Source organism: Tenrec ecaudatus, chromosome 6, assembly GCF_050624435.1.
Source record: "Tenrec ecaudatus isolate mTenEca1 chromosome 6, mTenEca1.hap1, whole genome shotgun sequence".
NCBI classification, from domain to species: domain Eukaryota; kingdom Metazoa; phylum Chordata; class Mammalia; order Afrosoricida; family Tenrecidae; genus Tenrec; species Tenrec ecaudatus.
Window position 1 is genome coordinate 25,912,779 of NC_134535.1, and position 21,474 is coordinate 25,934,252.

At 44.0% G+C, this 21,474-nt stretch overlaps 1 protein-coding gene across 2 annotated transcripts in view; it reads right to left on the bottom strand.

The window, feature by feature from the left end:
* Positions 1-2,230: 2,230 nt before the first annotated feature.
* Positions 2,231-21,474, bottom strand: part of GAS2L3 (growth arrest specific 2 like 3) — a 39,737-nt gene continuing 20,493 nt past the window's right edge. For both annotated transcript variants that reach the window (XM_075551105.1, XM_075551106.1), the window contains exons 4-10: positions 18,898-19,066; positions 17,696-17,811; positions 14,258-14,399; positions 12,308-12,371; positions 10,675-10,813; positions 7,360-7,467; positions 2,231-5,624 (exon numbers count right to left, since the gene is read on the bottom strand). In XM_075551105.1, coding sequence (XP_075407220.1) covers positions 4,317-5,624; positions 7,360-7,467; positions 10,675-10,813; positions 12,308-12,371; positions 14,258-14,399; positions 17,696-17,811; positions 18,898-19,066 — 2,046 coding nt within the window. In that variant the 3' untranslated portion in view covers positions 2,231-4,316. The remainder of the gene's footprint in view (positions 5,625-7,359; positions 7,468-10,674; positions 10,814-12,307; positions 12,372-14,257; positions 14,400-17,695; positions 17,812-18,897; positions 19,067-21,474) is intronic.

Consider the following 21,474-nt stretch of genomic DNA (forward strand, 5'->3'; position numbering starts at 1 on the left):
AGAAGGAACCGAGAGGGCTACATCAAAACAGAATGTCACGGCCAGAGTCAGGTTTTGTTTTTTGATTAATGATTGTAATCTCCTTGAGAGCCCAGTCTTACCACTATCACTCAGGTTTAAATTCCGGCACCAAGACACTAAAAGAAAACCCGCCTGTGAAATGAACACGCTGCTTCACTACAGTGTGGTGGCTCTTTAGAGCCAATCATAAACTCAGGTGACACTGGGAACCTGGGGATCAGACCCAGCGCATTGACGGCCAGCCTTCTTGAGCATGTTAGGACTTCATTCTGCTAAGTCTGCCAATTCGGGGCTCTCCCAGCAAACTCTCGAACCTGAATCCTTCATCTGTTTAATGTGAATCTTGAGTGAAGTAGCGACGGGACCTTTGCTAATCTAAGTCTGTAGCCATGCACTGCGCATCCTCTTAAAGTCTAACCGAGAGAGCGTTTACACGGCACGTTGGATGATGAACTGCGTCTCCTCTGTTAGCAGCCATCTCCGGTCAAACGCTCACATCACTAGAAGAACTCAAGACCTCAGGGCCTCGCTTCACCTTCATCTCCCCACTCAAGCAAGAGCCAGCAGCTCCGATCTGAGCTAGGGGCCGCTATGAAACAGAACTGACTCAATGGCAGCGACGCTTCTCTTGGAACTCTTCCACATTTCCACAGGAGAAACAACAGATCCTTGCTTAGCTGGTGAGCGAGGAAATTAAGCTCCAGATTCACTTTGCACGCACTGATCGCTTAGTTCTAGGAATCAAATGATATTCGTTTCCCTCCCATGGGCATTCAGACAATGTTCAAAATGTAAGAGATGCAATTGTGAGCAAGTGAGACTGAGCACTCCCCCCGCGCCCCCCTTTCTGGTCAGTGCGTGGGGAATGAGCGTGCCCAGCATAGAGCATGGACAGGGAAAATGCAAAGTGGGAAGCCGCAGTGCTGGAGGCTCAGGAAGCTTCTGAGAAAGTGAGGCTTCAGTGGTGCCGGGAAAGGGAACGGTGAGCCGGTGGAGAGCAGGAGTGGCAAAGTCAAGGGAATAGTATTTGTATTTCTTTCTGGAAAGTTCTCTTACGTTCTGATCCCAACTACCCTCCCTCACAGATCGCAAACACGGCACATTTCTCTGCAGGGTGGTCTTCCCACTGTCACCAGGCCGGGGGCTTCCTGACCCACAGACATTGCTTTTGCTGACCCCAACCATTACGAAGCCATAGTCAAGGTACGGGTCCTTTCACTTTGTTTTGGTGCTTAAGATGAAAACAGGAAATAAACAACACAGGACTTTTAAAATGTCCCATTCTGGTCCCTCTCCACTGCTGCGCAGCAGTTTGGCCGATTCTTCAGAAAGGCTTTCCTGCATTCCTGGGCGCCCAGCTAGAAGTTCTGGTGGCGCTGTGGGTTAAGCACAGGCGGCCAACTGCGAGGCTGGCTCCTAAGCTCAGCAGCCCTCAAAGGACAGAGAGGCGGCTGTCTGTGGCCAGGAGAGGCAGTCTTGGGAACCCCACGCGCGGCACTCTGTGCTGCAGGGTGGCTCGGGTCCGGAAGGACTCGGGCAGTGGGTTTGGGGTATCGATCGGGACAGGGCCACGGAGGGGGCCGCGTGACGTAATGTTGAATCACCTTTTTAGAGTCGTTCCGTACAAGCAAAAAGGCCACTTTACCAGCAACTGCATTAAAACGACTCTCCAATTGTGAATGCTGCAAATACGCCAGGGGAAGACTCCACACACAAACCGAGGGTCCCCATGTAGTCAGAACACACAAAACGCAACGTGAGCACAGCCCATCTATATTTACATTGTAATCCTTGAGAAAATATAAGTTAAAATGTGACACAAATGCCGCAATAAATATACAAAATAGGAATTTGAGTGCAGTATGTAAACCTGGATGTAAAAACAGATCCAACCTGTTACTGAAGCCTTTTTAAAAATTAATAGATTTTTAAATAACAGATAAATACATTACAGAAAGAACAGTAATGCCCCCATGCACCCTCCCAAAACCCCTTTCTTGATCTAGAATTATAAACTCAGTGTGGAGAACAAACTTAGACGTCACCTAATTTACCAATGCATTGTGAATATAAAAGCCTTTATTTACTTTCAGCTCAAAGAAACAAAAACAGCAGTTCATTTTCCTCTGAAGATTACTATAATAGATAAGTAACAGGGATATGATAGAAAAAATGCATTCCATTCTTTTTTTAAAATGGTAGGCATGTGTTTTCCAACCAGATAGTCAGTACTTAGCATTTAATTCTTGTTTGACTAAATATTAAAAACCAAACTCTTGCACTATTAAGCAATAAACACTTCTTTTCAACATCAGTAATGCAAAAGTTTGGTTTCAAACTGTGAAAATGATTAGAGAGTGAACTATTTAAGAGCATTTCAAGATACATTTAAAGTGAATTTTTGGCGTTGCTTAAACAAAACCTTTATTTTGAAAGCTAAGTTTTATATATATATATAAATAAATAAAAATTCATTCAACATGAATGTAATTGGACAAATTCCCTACTGGAAAGAATAGAGGTACTTATATATTGACTTGCAATTTCTCTTCAAAAAACAATTCCTTGAGCTCTTTTTATCCTTGGCCATTCTCAGAGTGAAAGTTCCTGACTTGGTTGTATCGGTTGGCTGTCCCAGCAATGACTCTAACTTCTAGAAGGCACTGATATGGAAGCACGCAGGGTCTGCTGGAAAGGAACAGTGGTGGCGGACGGTCACCACGTGGCCTGTGTTCTGCATGGTCAGCGACTGCAAACCACCAGTCGCTCCTCGGGAGAAAGTCTGGGAGTTAATGTCTCAGACCCGCAGGGAGTCGTCGCTATGAGTCAGCACTGACGTGAAGGCAGTGGGTTTGGTTTTATTAAAGTCTGCTGGGTCTTATAAGGGGACAAACTTGAAGTACAGTAAAATCGTTCCTCTCTAAAAGATATGGTTAGTTATTTCTGATGACCAAAACGTTTTTCATCTCTCTAAAACAGTGACTTGGCCTTTCAAAGATACCTTCTCTCTCAATGTCCAGATCTGTAGAGCAAAACCCAGTACTTGGGGAGTGTCTGTGTCTCTGACAAGGGAAGCACCAGTTCTTCTACAAAGTGGCCGGTACCTCGCTGTGATTTTAGTTGCGTTCTCAGGCAAAAGGACACCTATTTATAAACAAAGCCTTCTTGTTACATAAGCTATAGAACATTAGTAGTAGGCTTAAGATATTAATCTATGACTGTACATTTGTGTAAACTAGTCTTGTTGCTTCAGAAAACACACATTTCAGTTTAAAGCTGATAGGGAAATACAAACCCCCAAACAGTGATAACTGATAATAGTGTGAAATTATTAAAACACCCTTAAAACTCCTCAAGATACATAAACTTTTAAACAGTAACTGCCTATTTCAAAGCAAATTATTAACAAGTATCACCTTAATCTTTTGTTAAACATAACTCTGATGCAATGGCACATTGTTTTAATGTAAAAACTCACATTTGTGCTCAAGGGAAATTACAATGAAAATATATCTAGTATTTTAAAAAACTACCAAATCAATTTCCTTAATACATTGCACAATATCTACCTCAAAGGAAAAAATGCCTGTGTTTTTATACATAATATGAAAGGTCTTGGGTTCTTACCAAATTTCAACTCATGTTTCAATAAATTAATGGTTTAACAAAACTGGAAATATTAATAACGTAATACTACAATGTTAATATACACTGTTAAAAACTCAGTTCCTTCTGATGTGGAAAGTGTGAAACCATTTCCAAACAGTATGAGCTCTCCCTCTCCCAGAGCAGCACCCAGGCACCCACAGCAGTCTTAGTGTTGTGTCATCAGGGGACACTGACCAGGTCATTAAAGTAGGTGCTTTCTGTAAGTTTAGCATCTAACCATTGCTTTTTTTGCTAAAATGCAGCAACTACTATTAAAAGCGCTGCCGTAGCTATTAGGGGGCATATCGCACCTCCCCCCACCCCCGACCATGCTAAATATACACTTATAAAGACAGCAAATAGTGTTATCATCCTTGTAGTGTTACCCTTTACCTCCATGGAGACAGTCAGAACAACGCCTTGGAGTGAACACCGCAAACATCTCTATTATTAATTTGAACTCAGTGGTTAGAAGAGGGAACCACGTGGTGAATTCTGCTGTACCCCCTCCCCGCAAGCCTGAGCTCCCGTTCCAGCCTCCTAACCACACGCACTCCCACATCTCATCGTGTCTGCACACAGGCGGGCAAACACCCACACCCAGGAGACACCTTAAGCCCACCCTCTCCTTCAATTGCCAAGCGCACTCATTTCCTGGGCTTCTTGCTTCCCGTCATAACAAAATAGTGGTCGCCATCGTCCTTTTTCTCTGCTGTGGCTCTCTGCTCTCTGCTCCCTGCATCCTTGCCAGTGGCGGGCAGTTTCCTGGTGGGCACGGGGCCTCTGCCACTCTTCAGAGGTCCTGTAGCTGCAGACTGGCCCTTGGGGACAGCCTGTGCTGACTTGGTTACACTGTGGGTTCTGGCGGAAGTCTGGGGGACACTCACGCTGGCCAGGGGAGTCCGAGCAGGGGACCTTGAGGAGCTGGGGCCTACCTGCGGGTGGGTCATTTTATTCTGAGGCTGCCTTTTGGTCACTGAAACCAATTTCTTACTCTGGGGCTCTTGGGAAGCTTTTGCCGGAGAAAAGGACGCGGAAACCGGCTGGTTTAAATGCAAGGCTGAGCTCAGTTTAGGTGCAGGGCCTGGCGCTGCCTGTGCGGCTGCACCAGGGGGCCGAGACCTCGACAGGAGGCCTGCGGCTGTGCTTTTGGAAGTGGACTTGGCCGTTTTCGCAGAGGCCTGGACTGGAGGCGGTGGCTTGGGCTTTCTGGGTACATTCACTCTGGGGAGCTTTGGGCATTCTGATGAAGGAGTCAGATGTGCTGCAGAGCGAGACACCGCGTCATCCCTAGGAGAAATACAACTGGGCTTCACGTGCTGCGGCGTGGCTTTTCCAGACCCCTTACTTGGTGGGGGGGCAGCACTGGGAACACCTCTGGACTTCTGGGCTGGACACCGGGCTTTAGGAGTACTGGGTGGCAAGTCCCATTTCCTGCAAGGCTCCGATACACAAGGCGCAGTTCTTGATGAAGCTGGGGGAGTGCCTTTACCAACTCCACTTACAGAAGCGAGAGGAGATGGCACCTTGGTGGAAGGCACCGGTAGTGGCTTTGTGGCACCTTTTGCAGATCTGAGAGGCGCAGAGGCTGCTGGAGGCTGCTGAGATCTAGAACCCGGAGGACCGCCTTTCCGCGAGGATGCTGCCGGCAGCCCAACGCCTGGCGGATGAGCCCGCTTCTCTTTGCTCCTTCCAACACCAGCTGGTGGGGCCGGTTTGGAGTTTTGCTTCTGAAGCATGTTAACCGCTGACAAAGGATTCATCTCAGGAGGCTGAGGGGTTCTGGCAGGCGAGTCAGGTACACTTTCGTTAGAAACTCCTTTTTGAAATGCCAGAATTTTTTGTTCCAGTGTTGCAAACTGTAAGATTCGGCAGGGGTCGTATTTCAGCAAAAATCCTTGCAGAGTATCCCAGCCTCCACCAACACGGACCATGACATGTTTGCCGTGAAGCATCTGCCCCCAACAAAGAAAGCAAAAACAAAGTTGTAAAATTGTGGTGCTTAGTGTCAAGATTCATCAGCATTCACAGTGTCTGAGTCCACGATCAGACATTTCAGGGTACGTGCCAACAGCTCTCCTCCAAATGGACAGTCTCCTCTATTACTCGTGAATTTCACTCACATTGGATGATAAGAAGGACAGTTAACAACAGTTTCCAGGGTGTAAGGAAGATACACACGTATCTCGCATCCCGAAAAATCCAAATTATTAACATGCAACACTGTAAGGACAGTGTTGCTCAGTGGCGAGCAGAATGCTGAAGGAAGGCAGAGAGCGGGAAGGGGACGGAGGACACATGAGGCTTAGGGAGAATGTCTCCGCACACAGAAAAAGGCGTAATTACAGACGAAAGCTGACAACTAACGTTCATAAAGTTAAAGTAAAAATAATAATACCAATTAAGCTACTTTACTATGTAGTCTGTCAAGTTTACAATTTTTAGCTCATTTTTGCGGTTGAGAATATACGCAGAACATATGCCGAATCCAAGAGTTTCCCCATTCTTCCAGCCGTGAGGCCATTCTACCCCCTCCTTTGCCCCCTTCGACAATGTTCCTCCCCCGTCAACACAAGCTCGCTGCCCCTTCAATTTCCAACCCAACTCTCAGCTGCTGTGGTCAATCTGACTCCAAGACAGGTCTTACAAGAGCACAGTGCTCCAGGCGCACACTCTTCACTAGTGAAGGTGAACAGCTGTCCAGTCTTTAAAAACCTTGACATAACTTACTGTAGATCTGAGGAAAATGACAAGTACCAACAGACTGCCAGTGAGCCAATTCCCGCTCCAGCAACCCACTGGGCCAGGGCAGGAAAGTCCCTCGGGAGCAAAAAGCCTCACCTTTCTTTCTTAGAAAGGCTGGGAGGGGCCCAGTGTGCAGCTACTATGCGACCAGCGCATCCGAGAGGAAACGGAGGAATCTGTTCTAAGGCACACGGCGTGGCCTGGGCCGCCATACAGTGGGATGCCCATAACCCAAACTGTAATTAACTGAGGATCCCATACACTCTGGCTCTGCTCGTTCAGCCCCAGCTAGATTTCAGTACCTTGTCCATGTAGCAGGCCCGTTTGTACAACTGTATGAGATGGCCCTTCAACTTTAAACTCCAAGGCCCATGTTGTGTCCCTTATCACTATACCAGTTTTACTTGAGAGAGAGGAGAAATGGGGGAAGGAAACTGGAAGTGCATATAAGTGGGTTTCTGTGTGGGTTGGATTTGCGAGTGGAGGCTAATGATAAGATATGCAATAAAAGAAAATATGGATGATGACATTATATTTTAAAGTATTTTTATATTAATAGCTTAGAAATAAAAACAGCTTTTGGGTCAGGAGTGGACAAGCAAAGTGGGGAATGAATCAAGTGGCGATGAAACATAAGAAGGGAATGACCATGTATCATCGACAGATTGGCGCACACTGACAGTACGTCAACGAGAAAAATGGCTTACACTCAGGCCCAAAAGATCGACTACAAAGGAGAAAGCTGACAACCCCTCTTTGGACTCCTGCTGTGTAGCTCCTGACACATGGCCAGTGTCCCGTCTTATCCTCGGGCAGCACGCTTCCCTTCCCACTGTCCCTCACGGACGTTCCTCTTAGACTGTAAAAGGGAAGCTAAAGGAGGTTGCTAAAACAATAACTCCAATTTCAAAACAGCACCTGCACTTAAATACATGGAGGACTTACCCTTATAAAAAGTATCTTATCCCCGAGTCGGTACCGCCCTTCAGATAAGTACTCGATGGAAAACCGGTGGGAACAACTGCAAGGAGGGTCCTCAGCGATGTGTTTAACCTGGGATGGGAAAAAACACAAAATTTGTTCTTCTTGTCAGTTTATGTCAAGCGAACTCCAACTCACTTAAACAATAAATCACTGTATCGGGGGCTCTTACAACAATCCATACATCGGTTGCATCAAGCACATCTGTACACATGCTGCCATCATCATTTTCTAAACATTTTCTACTTGAGGCCTTGGTATCGGCTCCTATTTCCCCCCTTCCCTCCCCCACTCTTGTGAATCCTTGGTAATTTGTAAATTAGTTTTATTTTCATATCTTACACCATCTGCTGTTTCCTTGACCCATGTTTCTGTTGTTCATCCCCGCCCCCCAGGGGGAGACTTGTATGTCGATCACTGAGCTCACTATTGGTCCTGGGGATTTCTCTGTCCTGGATTCTGTGTGTCGAGAGCGCTTATCTGTACCTGTGTGCATGCTCTGGTCTAGCTGGATTTGTAAGGTAGAACAGGGGTCATGGTAGGGGGGCAAGGAAGCCTTAAAGAACTAAAGGAATGTTCTGTGTTTCATCGGTGCTATAGTGCAGGCACCCTGGCTGGCTCGTCTTGCGACCCTTCTGTGAGGGGATGTCCAACTGTCTACAGATGATGGGCTTTGGGTCTCCACACCGACCGGCCGACCTCCTTCACATCGAAATGGTTGTTTCTTTGGGGTCTTCTGATGCCTGATTCCTGATCCAGTCAACACCTCGTGATCACACGGGCTGGTGTCCTTCTTCCATGTGGGCTTTTGTTGCTTCCCTAAGAGATGGCCACTTATTTAACTTCAAGCTTTAAGACCCCACACGATATTTTGTAATAGCCAAGCTCGATCAGCTTTCTTCACATTAGCTTATGCACCCATTTTGTCTTCAGTGAGCAAATCAGGAAGGTGAGCATCATGGAATGCCAGTTTACTAGAACAAAGTGTTCTTGCATTGAGGGAGAACTTGAGTAGAGGCCCAATGTCCATCTGCTACCTCAATACTAAACCTTATATGAATTTATTTACATATGTCCATGTCTCTATTTATACCTCTTTAAATGTCTTTTGCCTCCTAGTTCTTTCCTCTCTTTCATTTTACTTTGCTTCTGTCCCACTGTCACGTTTGACCTTCCTTCGGCTCTCAGTACTTCCTCTCTGATACACTGCCCTCGATTGAGCCCCAGCAGGCATCCCACTCCCTCCTCACCACCGACTTTAGAGCTCTTGCTGTTCCCCTGGCCCTGGGTTTGCCAACTAAGCTTCAGTATCCTGTTTCAAGTTAAAGCATCCTGCCTAGAGTTAAGATTCGAAGTTTATTTAATAACTTGGAAAGTAACATCAGGTAAAAATGAAGACAGTTCAGTTACGTAACATCTCCTCTTACTAATCTGAACAACAGCTTGCCGAGGCGTTAGTCAATCCAGCACAGAAGCAGCAGTAAAGAAGGTCTGAGCCCCACTCCTTAAGGGCACTGCACGACAGAGGAAACGTGCTACGACTCCAGGGTGAAGTCCATTCAAAACACAGTTATGGAGTTTTAGGAAATCTACGAGGTCTCTATTAAATGTGAATCGCATAATTATTTGAACTAACTAATATATCTATGTTACATTAAGGCTATGCCAGTCAAATAAAGGATAAGTAGAAATCGGCATTCTTACTTTTCCTAACAATGTATTGAAGAACTTATTTAGGGAGCCCAAATGGAGCAGGGGTCAAGAAGAGCTGGGCTGTTCACTGAAAGGCCTGCGGTTCAAACCTAACAGGCCACTCAGGAGAAAGACGTGAGAGTCTGCTTTCCATAAAAATTCAAAACCAGACCAAACGCACCACCGCTGCACTGCCGCACTCACCGGGACTCCTTGCAGGGCTCCGTGGCTGTCCACGTTTCAGGAGCAAACCAACCTAGATGTGGGCGGTCCGGTGCTTCCCCAAGCACCACCAGGCCTGCACAGAGCCAAGTCATGATGGGAGGAGACAGGTCCATCCTTTCCCCAGGGACCTGAACAGCCTGGGTTTCAAGGTGGGTCCACTTACACATGGATTTTCAAAAGACATCCTGTGGTGCTGATGGACTCTCTCATAAACTGTGTATCAGAGTACAAACGATCTCTGGGGTTCCTGTGTGTTTTTCATCAATGTGTGGGGTAATGCCATAAGCACTGAGTAGCACCAGACAACCCACACTGGTGGCACTGGTGACGCTCCCAAGATGCAGAGAAATCCATGACATGACAAGAAAGAGACGAATGACTTCATACATATGGTTTAGGTCTGCAGCTGTGACTGCCCATCATTCCGTGAGAAATGAATCTACTATGAGGTCCATTTTAGAAAAAGAGAAAGAAATTTGTGCAACTGTCGTTGCAGCTAAGCCAGCAGGTGTGACAATGATGCACTTTTGGTGAACGACCTGTTTACCCTGTATAGAAAATGCAGCTTATGAGTGGGTGCAGTACACAACACCAAAAAGATCCAAAGCGTGTGCTAATCAACTGTTTGTTGTCGGTAAGGCTTCTAGGCGTGGGCGGCTTTGGTAGTCGAGTTTTGGGAGAGTCAAAGTCAGTCTGACCATGTGCGCTGTTCAAGGGCCAATCCCCCATGCACTATTATAAACTGCTAACAGCAACCACCTAAATGGCAACCATAGCAGCCGGTGCAGAAGGCACATGCAGCCTAAGCCCCCGCGATTTGATTACCCTTCACGCAACGACGAACAAGTCACGTTAGGAAGACTCACTCGTCGGAACCTATCACCTAACAAGTTTGTGCATCACCAAGATGTGCTCCCTCCCTCTCAGACCTCCTAAAGATGCCTGATATTTGTTCCGTTCCCTCCACCTTACAACGGCTGCTCCTCTTCAGGCTCTCATTAGCTTGTGCTCTGGTTTGTAGAATAAAACCAATATAGCCTCTCTCTACATGATTATGAGAATCATCCATATGTAGACCCGTTCACACACTACCATATTTTTTTAAAAGGGGGGAATCGCCAGTATTCTTTGTGATCTGTTCCCAGCCTGTTTGTGCCACCATCACCAACTACAAATCCACTGCCCATCACATACCAGCAACAATAAATTAACATAAAATTACCAAACTCGCCAGGAAATAAGGGTTGGTATACAGTCTGCATAAGAAATGCTTTAAGCACAGCATCAACTAGTCAACTAAAAGGGGAAGAGAACACGAGTCTATGAGGCATCCTAGTCAAAGGCAGTGTGGCAGTTACGTACAGCTTCGTGTAACTCCTCGTGCTGACAGCACGACTTGGGGATGCTGATGGATTCTTCAAGCCCAGATGTATTCAGCAAGGTCTCTTCCAGCTCAATTTCCTTCTCAAGTTTCACTAATACTGGCGGCTCAACCCCGTATCTGAAAAGCAACGAGGAGGTCTGATCATGCAATCAAAAGCCGGTGCACACACCTCCCTTAGATTAAGGCAGGCTGTGTTTTACATGGAAAGTCTGTAATCCCTTAGATTAAGTCAGTCTGTGTTTTACATGGAAAGCATGGAAAGTCTGTAATCCCTTAGATAATGGCAGGCTGTGTTTTACATGGAAAGTCTGTAATCCCTTAGATTAAGGCAGTCTGTGTTTTACATGGAAAGTCTGTAATCCCTTAGATAATGGCAGGCTGTGTTTTACATGGAAAGCAAAGTCTGTCTGCTTCTCTCCCAGTAACCGTTTCACTGGGACATCTGAAAAAAAATTTTAATTATCAAAACTAGACTACCATCTTCACATTATAGCATTTATTTGGCTACTAGATGCTTCCAGTACTGAACCCAGGATCCTGAAGGGTCCTACACCATCTGCTCCTGAGTAAAGACGGGGCCAAGGTAAGAGTGGAGGACACCAAGCCTTACACTTCTCATGAGCTAACCCTCTTATAAGAGCCTTTTTGGACACAGAAGGTGTGGACCTTTGTACACAGTATCTCTCCTGAGTCTATTCTGAATTTAAGTACCGGACATATTCGAGTATAAGCTGACCCGAATATCAGCCGAGGCACCTAATTCTACCACAAAAACTGCATTAAAAATGAGCTGAAAAACTCGGCTTATCCTCGAGTATATACAGTAATCACTTTTACAATTTGGTATCAATGAAGACTCTTAAAAAAGAATGGGCAACAGAAGAACTAAAAAAATGAAACATTATTAATGGGCACAAGCTATGAGAAAGCATTATTAATGAACATATGCTATGAGAAAGCCTATGTTGACACATGACAGTAGTGGTAGTTACATAATGTCATGTCAACTTGATAAATAGCTCTAGGGGTGGAGTCTAGTCTGTCAGTCAGTCAGGTCAGCCTAATGATACCTCCTTGTGGGTGTGGCCTTCTCTCTCTCCCTTCTGTGGACAAGCCATGTGGAGCTATACTGAGACCTGTGAGCCACGTGGCAGACACCTGCAGAGACAGCCCTGCGAGGCTCTCACTGTTCGTGGACCCACAAACTTTCCACCCACCGGCCAGTGATCTTTTTGCATTCGGTATCATTGCGTGTGCTGTGTGAGTCTGAAGAGGAACTTATGGACTAGTATTGGACATATGGGCTAATATCGGACTTATGGACTTGATCTGAACTGGAATGCTTTCTCAATATACAATTGCTCTTTGATAGAAAGCTCTCTCTTATACACATATGAGTATGTCTGGATTTGTTTCTCTAGTCAATCCAGACTAACACAACAGTTTATGAAATCAGAACAAACCTATTAAAAAATAAAAAGGAAATTCGGCTGATTTATTTTGATCAAAAAATCATTTCTATTTATAAAAAGTATTGTGCTAAGTTAAAATAAAGCAGCTTAATAAATTGTTTATCATATGGAAGTTTTGAAATATTTACTGGATACGTACCTTGACACAATTCGGCCAATTTCAAGGAGACAAAGATACACCTGCCTTGGATCTTTGTGTAAAACTGTGAAAAATAATACCATATATTTTAAAGACTGAAAATATATTTTTAAAATATGTGCATATTCTGGACTAGAAAAGAGTTTTAAAAAGGAATAATGAAAATAGTACCTTTAATACAGAAAGAGAGCTTAGGAAAAAACATTTTAATTTTCTTACTACAATGCGGGGGATTGAAAAACTTGGTGGATAAGTTCTATTATGTTTACATTCATTATTTCCAAACTTTTTAAAGCCTCCTCGTATATTGTTATATCATAAATTATATGTTTCAAAAACATGGCTGTAGGAATATGAACACTGTTCATGGACGCTCCCCTTTATTACACTATTTTAATTCTTAAAATGCAGTGGAGTTCATCCTGGCCCACCAGACCTTGAGGATGATATCCCTGCTCAGAGCAGCCAATGCACTGAGAGAACCATATGGCCAACCCCACTCTGAGACAAGAAATCCCTCACTGACCCATAGCCCTGCAGGGAACAACACTGGAGATAGAGTGTGGGAATTGCGCCTGATCCGACCCCACCACACCGAGGCAAAACACTAAGGGCATGCAAGAGAACAGCAAGGGGAGCAGAGCAACGAAGTCTCCAGGGAATACCTAAAATAGACTTTGGGACCAGGGTGTGGCACCCCATCAGACTCGACCGGAAAGCACTCTTAAAGGTCAACAAGCAGACCTTGAACTATGTACAGATTTTTCTCATTTTGTCATTGGTTTTTATGTTGTTATTGTTTGGTTTTGTTGTTTTGCTCTGTCTTGTTTTTGTGTATATTATTATCTCTGCAGGTCTATCTAGATAAGATAGGTTGAATAAACAATCTGGAGAAAAAACAATGGGACTTACTGTTCCAGGGGGGCATGGGAGAGGGACAAGTGGGGGAAAGGAAGTGGTGTTTTAACAAACCCATTGACAAGGGAACAACAAGTGATCCAAAATCGGTGGCAAGGAGGGTGTAAAGGCCTGGTAGATTTGATCAAAGACAATGTAACCGAGAGAAATTACTGAAACCCAGATGAAGGCTGAGCATGATAGTGGAACAAGGGGAAAGTAAAAGGAAATAGAAGAAAGAACTAGGAGGCAAAGGGCATTTACAGAGCTCTAAATACAGGTGCGTACATATGTAATTATATATGATGGGGAGATAGATCTATGTGCATATATTTATAGGCTTACTATTAAGGTAGCAGATGGACATTGGGCCTCCACTCAAATACTCCCTCAATGCAAGTACACTTTGTTCTATTAAACTGGCATTCCTGACACCAACGCTGAAGACAAAGTGGGTGCATAAGCAAATGTGGTGAAGAAAGCTGATGGTGCCTGGCTATCAAAAGATAGAGTGCCTGGGGTCTTTAAGGCTTTAAGATAAACAAGTGGCCATCTAGCTCAGTAGCAACAAAGCTAAGGTGACCAGTCACCCTTCTTTTGGTGAGAAAGCCCTATTTTTAACAATTTTTCCCACGTCCCGCGGCGTTTTAAAAAACTCCCAATTTTGGGAAAGAATGCACGACAAGCTAGGGTGTACAGCTTTCGGCTGCCATGTGGCTATTTTGCCAGTATATGAGTTTTATCAACGGTGTCCCGCTGGTGTCCCACTTTACCAATGTTAAAAATCTGGTCACTTTAAAACATTAATTAAACAAGTTTTGGTCCAAAACCTTTTATGAACTAAAGGAAGAGGGGGGGGGGGTAATGAGGGCAATCTAGATAGACAAGCTTTTTCTCTAACTAAAAGTAAATGCTTAATATATTTATTTAGCATCTGATTTTCCAATGAGATGTGGTATTTAAGGCCATGTTTGGAAAGGAAAACCAAAATGGCTATAAACAAAAATACCCTAATAAACAAGCATTACAGACAAGCACAAGGGCAACACTTACCTAAGCCCTCCGATTCAAAGAGGTACGTCTCATCAACCCCAATGTCCCTGCACCAGTGAAGGAAGTTTGCAGTATTGTCTCTAGCAAAGAACGAACCTGATGGGGCATCTTTCTTACAAGGAACTTTCCTCATTGGGAAATTCTGGAAAAAACAAAATGTGTCAAAGGCATTTTCATCAGATACTCATTTTCATTTTATAAATGCAAGGTTGATGCATTAAATTCAAGTAAAAAGAAAATAATATTACGATAAACAGGTATCCCCCCAAATCATTTTCTTTTCCTTTAAGCATAACCCAGAAAATGACTCCTAGGAAAATAATCTAGTCAAAATTAGCAGTAGAACCAAACATTTCCCACTATTCTCTTTTAAAATGGCAACAAAATCTAAATTAGAAATAAGAATAATGACAGGTTAATACCTCCCAAGAGTATCTCTGCTGTACGCGGTTCAGTACAAACACAAACGTTAGCGCAGTTAACAGTTAGCAGACACATTCATGTTTCTGATGTAAATTCATAAATCCCTGATTTCTGGTTCTGAGTCTCTTGAGGAAATATCAAATAAGGAAGGAGGAGCCCATTCTTAGGAGCTTGGTGGCAGAGTGGGTTAAAGGTTTAACTCCTCTCCGCCAGGGCAGGATTTCAAATCAACCAGCTGCTCTGCTGGTGAACGATGGGGCTTTCTGCTCTCATAAAGACTAACAAGACTTACAACCTCGCAATTCCACAGGGGTTATTTCCTGTCCACAAAATCAGAACCGCCTCAATGGCAGTGAATTGGGTTTTGGTTGGCACCTATTCTTAATATCTAAAAACCAATAGTGCAAGTTTTACAGAAAAATTATTTATTGTCCGCCATCACTCTGTCTTTCTTACTTACTATGTGGCCTAATTTTTTTATTGCTGTTTAAAATTTCCTATGTCAGTAATTCATGAATGATTTTGTTTATTAATGTAAAAGAGATCTACCGACTGCCAAAGAGTCGATTCTGACTCATAGCAACCGCACAGGACAGACTAAAACTGTCTCTGTGGGTTTCTGGAGCTGTTCACCTTTATGGGAGCAAAAAGCCTCAACTTGCTCCTGCAGAGAGGCAAGTGGGGTTGAACCACCGACCGTGTGGTTAACAGCCCAACAAACAACCCACTTCACCACCAGGGCTGTGGAAAAGGCACAGTAGAGTAACCTAAGTCTCCCTGTGATTACCCTGCCCTCTCCTTAGAGAGAGCCAGTGTTACCAGTTACTCAAATATCCTTTCTCTTGCTGTCATTTCCAATAGTAAGGCAGCCTTGTGAGCTGTTTGGTTCCCGCTGCCTCTCCCCTTATTGTGTATGTCTGATTCAAAGATGGTTAGCATCACCTGAAATCATCTCATCCGCGTTTTGGTAAGGTATCTATGCATATCTGCATGCATATTTCATCTACAAAAGGCTTCAAGGCACGTTACTCTGCTATCTGTGGTGGGGGAGGGGGTGTACGCAACTAAGTGCAAACTTTTGCAAAGTGAATGATGTACGAGGGGGTTACAATAAAACTTGTATTAAATTTAATTCCATTTTCCACAAACTTTTGAATCTACCTCATGCATTGCTCACAGGCCCCCACAAAAGATGGTACCACTTTATACTACTACCAAGAGTGCATGAGGTTACAGACTCCAAACTCCAGAAGACACTTTCATTGGATGACAAGAGACACTATCTTGGCTACTTCAAATCACAACTTTAGAGTTAATAGAGAAAAAACAATCTGCAAAAACTCTTATTCCCTTAACATTTAAGGAACCACGAAGGCCATATACAGAGAATACAAACAGGACAGTAACGTGTTGATACGTGCTAGTTGCTAAGGAACCAGCACAAGCTCAGTTTCCATGTTGCCATCACTGACAGCCTATAAAAAAGCTCAAAAGTCACTGCCACTGAGTCAATTCCAACTCGGATCGACCCTAGAGGAGAGGGGAGAACTGCCCCTGGGAATTTCCAAGCTTACAACTCTTTACAGGGGTAAAAGTCTTGTCTTTCTCCCAAGGACAGGCTGGTGGTTTCGAACTGCTGACCCCGCAGTTAGCAGTCCAACACGTAGCCATTACACAGCCAGGGCTCCTCCAATAAGAAAGGCACTCTTATTATCAAGAAGAGATACCTCCTATATGGAAGGGGAAGGCCGGGGGGGCGGGGGAGGGAGGGATGGAATCACTGGGTAGCGGGTAGATAAGCGGAAACCTGGGTGAAAAGGAAGTAATACGCACTCAGAAGGAGCTTGGCAAAAATGATGGAGAAAGGTGTGCATGTGGTATGGCAACAGAGGCAAATACTGCCATGTGCATACGCACGCAGTAACTGTGAGCTACAAACAGAGACTGGGACACACACCCAAATCAAACAGGTATGAGGGGGAGAGTGGGAGCATACCAACGAGTGGACAGAGCTTAAATAGAGGTTATTTTATATGTGTGTTGACTTTTGCTGCTAATACATCTATGAATGCATTTGAATATAGGGAGCAAAATTATGAAAAATTCAAAAAATCATTTTATTGAAAACTCATACAGCTCTTATCATAATCCATACATCCATCCATCGTGTCGAGCACATTTGTACATGTGTTGGTTGCCATTATCATTTTCAAAACATTTTCTTTCTACTTGAGCTCTTGGTATCAGCTCCTCATTTTTCTCCCTCTCTCCCTCATGAACCCTTGATAATTTATAAATTATTATTATGTCTTCATGTCTTACACTGACCAATTTCCCCCTTCACCCACTTTTCTGTTGTCCATCTTCCTGGGAGGGGGCTATATGTAGATCATAGTGATCAGTTCATCCTTTCTCCCCCACCTTCTCCTTATCGTCCTGGTATGGCTATTCTCAATACTGGTCATGAGGGGTTTATCTGTCCTGGATTCCCTGTGTTTTCAGCTCTTATCTGTTCCAGTGTGCATGCTCTGGTCTACCCGGATTTGTAAAGTAGAACTGAGGTCATGATAGCGGTGGAGAGGAAGCATTCAAGAATGAAGAAAAGTTGAAGGCTTCAATGGTGCTGCACTGCACCCTGAATGGCTTGTCTCTTCCTGTGACTCTTCTGTAAGGGCATGTCCAACTGTCTACAGACGGGCTTTGGGTCTCCACTTGCACTCGCCCTCATTCAGTGAAATGATAGCTACCAGACATGTGTTGTGCACCTGGCACAATTCAGGGCACCATAGAGACAGTGATTACATTTAAGTTCACTGAGCCATGGAAAATAAATCCTGTGACACAAATGCTAACATTGTCATTTTACACAAAGATATTTACCAGATGCTCAAAACGGTTAAGTACATTATTCACTGTCTCGTGGCTCGATGGGGTGAAAGTTTACAGCCTTGCAGAAACAATTATATACACACAAAATCAATCATCTAATTTCCCATCCCTCATATGTTTACTTACCCCAGGTGTGTCAGAAGTGCATGTTTTCACCGCATCTTGGAGAACAGCAATCAGTTGGCACAACAGGACTCCGTTATCAAGTTCGTGCAATAATCTTTCTGCTTTCACATCAGTTCCTACAAACATACTCCAAAATCACGATTCTTTCATAATGAGTACCTCCAAATGATGTGGTAAACATTATGTTAAATGGAATCAGATTAAAGCTGAAACCTTAGACAAATATCTGATCAGATTCCAAGTACTTATTCTTAGAAGATGGAGTTAAAATAAATGTCAAATTAAACAGGAACAAAAGTATTTGTGATACAGAAGCACACACACAAAATGGGAGGAAATGGTCATGGGTGAGATCTCTTGTTCATGAACCGAAGTGTTTATTTTGAGCACTTGCTATGCAAGTTGTTTACGTCACTGTGTACCACCACTGCCTACACAGAGTAAAAATTATACACAGGGTGGGCTCTGGTAAAAAATTTAAATGGCAATAATATAGCAAACATGAAGAGAATACCAACTTTCCTCCCTAAAACGCCCTTTATAATGTGTTATGCTGCAAAATGAACATTAAAATTATCCGCAGCACGGAATTGGTAGCAAACGATGAGCATGTGTGAGAGGTTCATCTTGGGAGCGGCAAAGTCCGGCTTGAGGAGACTCCTTTTTAAGACACCCGTGGAACTTTATTTGAAATTCTGGATATGAAAGAGATTTCTTTTTTTTGCTCAAGAGAAACTTTAGCGCATTCATCATCTTCTCCAGTAGACTATCGCCTCCAACCTGAGACCCTTCCTGGGTTTCATATGCCTCGCCCCTCCCTCCATGTCTCCCAAGCACGAATCCTAGCCAGTCCAGACTCCACTCCACTCTGAATCGCACGGCTCATACAGGGGGTTAAGGAAAAGGAACAGTAAAATGTCAATCTCAACAGCAAGCCTATGTACTGAAAAGGAAAAAAGATTGAAGTATTAACGATAAAAATGGTAATTACTCAAAGTTTAGTGATCTCTTCAGTTAAGCCTCAACCTTTCTTACTATTCAAAACCTAGCATTCTGGGTAAATTGTTCTCTCTCAGAACGAAAACTCGTTAAGAACAAAGATGATGAATATGTCATTCACTAGAGCATCCCCACCTTTGACATAAAGTAAGACTCTCAATAAATTTTCATTGAATAAAAGAATACAGTTTGGGGTCTCTTACCTAATAAGCCAGACAACCAGATGGACAGATCTTCTTGCATGGGCAGCAGCGTGGCTTCATGCCTGACAGCTATCCACTCATCGTACTGACAGACGTCAGCCAAGCCTGGGCCGTGTCTAGGAGTCAGAGGGCTCCTCGGAGTGAGAGGCAGGTCTTCTCCAAACCACACCTAGAGAGAACACCAAGTCCTCACCGTCATCCCCATGTATTTTAAGGGATGCATGGTAAACCAGCTGCACCACCTGTAGCAGCTCACACAGAATACACGCGGTTGCCGCTCTTCAAGACACGGGGAAAGCATGCGCAGAAAATATGAGAGCAAGTCAAAAAGTGCCGGAACTAAGGTTGCAGTTCATGCACGCAGGGTGTACTCCTAACAAAACGTGTTTCCACACATCTGCAATCACATGGCTGCAGACAAAGTCTCTAAGAGACACACATCTGTCTCATAAGAGATAGTTTTATAAAACATCCCATTAAAACAGTGGCTGCCAAGGGGATCTGGTGGGTTACTTAAATTCAAGGAAGAGGGGTCTACTCAGAAGGTTAAGACAATTGCATTTAGAATTCCAAAGGGGCCATCTCAATCATTTTCCTGGAAGGACATCGGACTGCGAAGACCTTTCTGGAACACAGAAAACTGCAATGGTGAGAAACTGACCAGGAAAGTGGTGCCTAAGATCCCCCCACCGCCCCCTCTCTACTCACCGAAATCAGAACAAATCTTCCAGGGTAGGAATGACTGTACTGAGAATTTTGCTGGGACCCTGCAGCCCTGATCTCACCCTTTCAGACAGCTTTTTGTTTAAGTGCAAAGCCACGCGGTGCCTCGGGGAAGTTCAAATGCCCTTGGTTAAGGTGCAAGTTACGGGCTGTAGAATTATTTGGGGGAGAGTTAGAGGCGCCTTCAGAAGTGTACAGACTGAGGTAGAGGATGTGTTGAGAAACACGCACTTCTTATTTTGATGTTTTTGTTTAACAAGGTTTTCTATGATTTTGTAGCAATACTTTTTGACATAGCCTCAACTATACACACATACAAGACTACAGCAGCTCAGAAAAGCAATCAGTCCAAATACTTGTGACTTTTTCATGTTTAACACAATAGAAAGGAATCCCTAATTAATAAATAACTCCGCGATAAAGCCAAATGAGTAAAGACCATCAACAACAACAAAAACCTCTGAGTAATTTTAACAAGTTGTTTAAGTCCAGTCTCAGTATTTCTGCTGTAAAATGGATTAGGATAATGTTTTTGTAGTACCTACCCCTGGATCTAGCAGATAGCCTAGATTAAATAAATATTTGTTCAATGAACGAGCAAATAGAATTTGAGGAACTTTGAAGCATAGTGAGAGTGTTATCTAAAGAGAAAATGATGTCCACTCTGGTTTAAGACCGAGGCTGGCATACCAGTCTGCGGCCTGGTTTTGCAGGGTGCACAGCACTGTGGATTTTATAGCTTTAAGTGGTTGTTACATAACCAAACCAAACTCCCCACCTTCGAGTCCACACCAATTCAGAGCGACCCTGAAGGTGGGTTTCTGAGACTTTAACTGTTTGCTGGAGTAGAAAGCCCAGTCTTTCTCCCGTGCAACTGCTGGTGGTTTTGAACTGCCGCCCATGCAGACTGCAGCGCATCATGTAACCACAGCACCACCTTGTACATTAACCATGATTTTCACCACTGACTTCAAAGACTAAAATATTTACTATTTGGCCAATCTCTAGCTTAGAATAAGGGTTGGCATAGCTACAATATGAAAATAGCTCGTAAATCTTTGAAATATAATCACACATGCTTTAATATAAGATTTATAGAAAAAGGCTGTATAAAACTCAAATAGTAGAGGGAAAAAAGCAATCAGAAGTCATTACATGAAGTCACTTTTTTAGAAAGGTGTAAGTATCCCTTTCCCACTCACCCCTTCCCTCCGTGAACAATGCAGGGAAGGGTATTAAGAGGAGGCTTCATGGGGAGGAGGGGTGGGAAGGCAGAACTGGAGAGTCCGGGCTTGAGGGAGCTGGGGCCCATGGGTACCAATGGGGAGCGAGGAGAGGATCTCCCAGTGCTTGACATCAGAGCCTAAGTGGGATGGCTAACTGTATGCTATCAACTTGACTAGGTTATAGTGCCTACTTGTCTGCGGAAACACTAGTTAGCTGTTGCATGCAGCAATCACATGTGATCAAATCCACTGGCCTCCAGTAAAGCAGATTGCCGAGCATAATACATGTGGCGGGCCTCAATCAGTTGAAGGCCGTAAACCATAGGTTCCCAAACTTATTTGGCTTATCACCTCCTTTTCAGAAAGAAAAAAAATACTAAGCACATCTCTGGCAACTAAAAGCTTTTGTAATATGTAGCACATAATCCAACATAAAGTGTGTGTATAGGCTTTGGTAAGCCCCCTCCTCCCAATCTGGATCATTCCTGTAGCCCAATCCCAGCAGGGGCATGGGGCTCAATATCACCAACTTTGGGAAACACTGCCTAAAATGCAAAAGGGGAGTTTCCCCAGGCTGTGTTCTGCTTCCAGACTATAGACATTTAGACCTATGGATTTTGGGAAACAA